This window comes from Chiloscyllium plagiosum, chromosome 16, assembly GCF_004010195.1.
Source record: "Chiloscyllium plagiosum isolate BGI_BamShark_2017 chromosome 16, ASM401019v2, whole genome shotgun sequence".
Lineage (NCBI taxonomy): Eukaryota > Metazoa > Chordata > Chondrichthyes > Orectolobiformes > Hemiscylliidae > Chiloscyllium > Chiloscyllium plagiosum.
Genome location: NC_057725.1, coordinates 13618374 through 13623709, shown reverse-complemented (window position 1 = coordinate 13623709; position 5336 = coordinate 13618374). Strand labels below are relative to the sequence as shown.

The 5336-nt window shown below is 45.9% G+C and overlaps 1 protein-coding gene across 5 annotated transcripts in view; it reads left to right on the top strand.

The window, feature by feature from the left end:
- Nucleotides 1-5336, top strand: part of lrp4 (low density lipoprotein receptor-related protein 4) — a 399766-nt gene that overhangs the window by 337052 nt on the left and 57378 nt on the right. For all 5 annotated transcript variants that reach the window (XM_043705467.1, XM_043705466.1, XM_043705468.1 and 2 more), the window contains exons 24-25: nucleotides 2218-2304; nucleotides 3255-3426. In XM_043705467.1, the coding sequence (XP_043561402.1) occupies nucleotides 2218-2304; nucleotides 3255-3426 (259 nt within the window). The remainder of the gene's footprint in view (nucleotides 1-2217; nucleotides 2305-3254; nucleotides 3427-5336) is intronic.

Sequence of the window (5336 nt, the reverse complement as noted above, 5' to 3'; positions counted from 1 at the left end):
CAGGAGGCTCCCAAGCACTGATGATGTCGCCTAGCCAGGGGACGAAACGTTTGCAACAAAAACTTCCAGCTCGGCGAACAGAACCACAACAGCTTGTGGTTAGCGTAGAGTTTTGCCACCATTTTCCTTTTTAAAAATTATTTTACAATTAGTTTATTTGGACTTGTTATGACACATGTCAATGGCCACCATAGCCTGAGTTGGGATTCCTGCATGGTTCTTCTGGCCCAGAGGTAGAGACACTAGCAGTGCACTACCATTTAATGCCAGGATATATCCAAATTGCAGACATAGGAAAGGAAATGAAGAGTGTACAACAAAGGTCTGAACTGAAAACTGCAATGGACTAGCTGGGAAGACTTGGAGGGTATTTCCTACAGATTACTCAAATTGTACGGTGAGGTCTGTATGGGAGGTCATGGGGTCTGCGGCCAGTGTGTGATTCTGCCAGACAGGAGTCAGCTCAAATGAATGTCCACTGCATGCATGAGCTGCCTTGACACTACGAGTGCCCTCAGGGTTAGTGCCGCTGTTTTAAGGCTCTGGATGGCTTTGGCCATTTGCTGGCCAGTAACGTATGCCAGCCCAGCAAGTTGCTGTCATCCATTCCACTCTTCCATCATCTAGCACATCAGCCACTCAAAGCCAGACTGGTGGAGGTACAGATACCTGAGAGATGATTCTGGAACTACAGCTACTACTCTTGATGGAGGAGAATTCTGGCTTGAGGCGAAAATGTCTCAAACCTAGACCAGGCTGTGGTAAAAGACAATTGACTCCCTAAAGTGTTAGGAAGGAATGGTCCTTGAACATCCATTAACCATTATGGATGTTATAAGTGAGTCATGCAACCAGTGGAAGAAATACATGGCTATCCAGGAGGAAGTTCAGTAAAAAGTAATAAAATAATTCTACAGAAGCTGGTATCCTGTCACCAAGTCACTCTATATTTACTCGTGCAGAGTCCTTGATGTGATCCAGCTCCCTCAGAGTGAACAGGATGTCTGACAGTTCTGTTCTTTTTTTGTTGAAAAAGGGTGGTGAACCAGGTTAACAGCCCCAATCAGGGAACTCATATTCTATGAGGTCCACCTGGCTGCCCTCATTATAATCAATATAGAATGTGAAGCCAGAAAGTCACCAACTGACAGCAAATACACAACAGCAACTGACCCCTTTTCTAAAAGAGAGACTCAGAACTTTAGCGGCAACTGAAATACAGCTTCTTGCCCCAGAAGAATTCCATGAGTGTCCTTTATGACAAACTCTGGAGGAAGAAACTAACTGAGTGAACAACTCAACATGGTGGTGATCATTTGGTTCATGACCAGCACTGGAGCTTGTAGAATAGCCCATAGAGTGATCCTGTCTAGCACTGTAGATGAAGGCTGGCTTTGCTAGCTAGGACTCTTCAGCAGGGCTGAGATGGATTTCTAAGTAAGGGCGATGATGAGGTGCAAGATCTCCTCTGGCACAAATCCACCTGCCACCGATTGAGCAGGATTGACCTGGAATACCTATCATAGTCAATCATTATAGATGATGTCACAGGGTATCCCTTGTGATACTCTCATACCCTCAACAGGTTGACTGAGTCCATGCACAGGAGAAGGTCATCATGGACTGCCTTCACATCTAGCCCATCTGAGCCAAACCTGACAACATTCCTCTACAGGAAGCTCAAATCAAAGGGGCCCCTTCAGGACCCATTAAACTTAATTAGACACACTGCAGCAATACACTGAAGTCATATCCAGTCAGCAAACTGCATCTTGATTCTTAATACTACCTTCTTGACGTGCAATCTTCTTCCCCACCTCTCCGCCTCCGCCCCCACCCCCTCTCCAGCCTATCACCCTCACCTTAACCTCCTTCCACCTATCGTATTCCCACTGCCCCTCCCCCAAGTCCCTCCTCCCTACCTTTTTTCTTAGCCTGCTTGGCACACCTTCCTCGTTCCTGAAGAAGGGCTTATGCCCGAAACATCGATTCTCCTGTTCCTTGGATGCTGCCTGACCTGCTGCGCTTTTCCTGCAACACATTTTTAAGCTCTGATCCCCAGCATTTGCAGTCCTCACTTTCTCCTAGTTGATTGAAACCTGAATATGTCTGACCTTGTGTGAGTCGAGAGCATACAAAGAAACAAGCAGGTTGTTGAGTCATTCAGAAGTTAACCCTTCCACCCAGCAGAACTGAAGAAGTGTCTTTTTACTTTAGGCAAGGTGTATTGGTCAGACAGCACGCTGAATAAAATCAGCAGGGCAGATCTGAATGGATCCCAACAGGAAGACATTGTAACAACAGGTGAGGGGTCAGTGCCAGTCTGCATATCTTGTAATATTCTGTAAAACAGTGAGGTTCCATAGATGGACAAATGGTTAGAATTTAATGCCCTCTCCCATTGCAGGTTTGGTGGACGGGAGAGTGTTCGACAAAGCCCCACCACCTTCCACGGCAGGAGGACTATTGGATTGTCTTTCTGTCCCATTGCCAATTCAACTAGCAGCACACATAAGGGGGTGGTAATTGGTGGTGGTGTTATCTACTGAGAGCTGTTACCCTCCCTTTGCTGCTGACCCAACTCTGACCTACTCCTGTGAGGCACTAACCTCAAAATCCTCCCTCCCCCCCCCGCTACTGCCATTCATCTGAGTCTATCGATGGTCCTAAGATATAGTACTGGCAGCAGCCACTACCGTCCCAATGGTACTGCTGAGCACTGAGAATCTGCTAGTCAGATGCTGGAAGCTCTCAGGGGTAGTGCAGGATCCTACTCTGGGTCCTTCATCTGGGAGTGGGTCTTTTGCTGCTCTGCCCTATCCCTGATTGGCACATACTTTGCCAGGTAACTTCTGAAAAGAAGCAGTTTGGGTTCTGCAGCTGGTTGGTGAGACTGCTGTTGGCTCCATCAAAGACCTTCCCAAATCTCTTTGGTAGCTGCACCAAATGCGTGGTTTATTGGGTCCCAAGTTTTTTTGTCATTAATAATAGACTATAAGAAGTTAATTGTGTTTTGATATAATGTATATGACCTGGTGTACAAGTCCTCCTCTGCCATTCTTCAGTTTTAATAAACCTTTGAGCCAGGAGCTCACCTATATAGTACCAGATTAATTCTCATCTCTGTTGGAAGCAAAGCATAGAAGCTTGTTTTTCCTAACTCAGAATAAATTTACGATTGGAAGCGAGTGTACGATGAGTGTAATTCCAGAATAGGAACAGTATATTGTGTCATCGGTGTTTTCTCTTCACAGGGTTAATGACTACCGATGGATTGGCAGTGGATATCACAGGCCGTAAAATATATTGGACAGATACAGGGACAAACCGCATTGAAGTTGCTAATTTGGACGGAACAATGAGGAAGGTTCTGATCTGGCAGAACTTGGACAGTCCGAGAGCCATTGCTCTTCATCATGATAAAGGGTGAGTAGGCAACTCATAATTACCTGCCAATGGGCTATGTCGTTGAATAATAAACTCATTATTTTTAAATTGTGGTCTTATGTATATAAAATAAATGTAAAATAAATAATTTATTCCTAAAAATAAAGCAATGTGTGAAAATGCAATAACTAAGTGGCAAATGGTTTTCTGTTGATTGCACTATATATTCTGTGTTGGGTCACAGTCTTAATGTTGAAGAGTGCTGAGGAGTATTTTAAGTTCTGTAAATGCATTTCTTTAAATATGTTGCTCGACTAAGGAGTCGGTTTGCCTTAGTTGCGAGTGCACTTGCCTCTTGGGCAGAAGGTGCAAGCTGTAATGCAATGTCAAGCACATCGTCTGCCAGCACTGCAGTGTTGTAATGAGGGGGAGCTTCATTGCCCAGGCTTCACTCTCTTCTTCAGGCTTATAATGGCAGCCCTGGCTGTTTATTCAGGTGGGTTGGAACAGGACGAAGGAATTATTTTGAATCACTTACAGCACAGAGTTCTTCCGCTGTCCTGGCAAATATTATTCCCACAACTACCACCAGAAAAAACAGATTAACTGTTCAGTCATCTCATGTGCTGTGTGAGATGTTCCTGTATGCAAATAGGGGCCACATTCACCTCAAGAAAGAAATGACATTGAGTTGCATTTTTGACGGACTGAGGATGCTCAAACATGTTTTACAACCCCAACGAAGGGTAGTATAGCTGTAAGGTGGGGAGACATTGCATCAAATTTGCACACAGCAAAGTCCTGCCAACAAATGATGAAAGAAAAATCAAATACTTGGTTTTATTGTTATTGACTGAAAGATAAAGAATGGCCAGGACACCAGGAGAGCACCTTTTTGTTTTATTTTGAATACTACAAAGGAAACTTTTCCGTCTACTTGAGGTGATGTCTCTTCTGGAAAACAGCACCCCCGACTGTGCAGTATTGTGGAGGTATTGCACGTGGGTATCAAGGCCTTATGCTCAAAACTCCACCCTTCGATTCCGAGCCAAGAGTGTTACTGCTGAACTAAGGATAATAACAATACCCACAAGTCAAGAAACAGAATGAATTAATTGGCTGTGAAATACTTTGATATGAGTCAAGAGTGGTGCTGGAAAAGCATAACAGGTCGGGCAGCCTCCGAGGACCAGGAAAATCGATGTTTCAGGCAAAAGCCCTTCATCAGGAATGAGGCTGGGAGCCTCGGGGGTGGAGAGATAAATGGGAAGAGTTTGGGGCGGGGGGGGAAGGTAACTGAGAGTGCAATAGTTGGATGGAGATGGGGTAGAAGGTAATAGGTCGGAGGGGAGGGTGGAGCGGATAGATGGGAAGGAAAATGGACAGGTAGGACAGGTTATGAGGGCAGTGCTGAGCTGGAAGGTTGGTACTGGGATAAGGTAGAAGGAGAAATGAGGAAACTGGTGAAATTCACATTGATGCCATGAGGTTGGGGGGTCCTGAGGTGGAAGATGAGGCGTGTTCTTCCTCCATGCGTCGGGTGGTTAGGGAATGACAATGGAGGAAGCCCAGGACCTACATGTCCTTGGCAGAGTGGGAAGGGGAGTTGAAGTGTTCTGTCATGGAATGTTTGGGTTGATTGGTGCGGGTGTCGTGGAGATGTTCTCTGATGCGCTCTGCAAGTAGGCGCCCTGTCTCCCCAATGTAGGGGAGACCACATTGGGAGCAACGGATACAGTAAATGACATGTGGAAGTGCAGGTAAAATGTTGATGGATGTGGAAGGCTCCTTTGGGGGCCTTGGACAGAGGTGAAGAGGGAAGTGTGGGCACAGGTTTTGCAATTCCTGTGGTGGCAGGGAAGATGCTGGGAGGGGAGGGTGGGTTGTTCGGGGGCGTGTACCTAATGAGGCAGTCGCAGAGGGAACGGGCTTTATGGAAAGTGGATAGG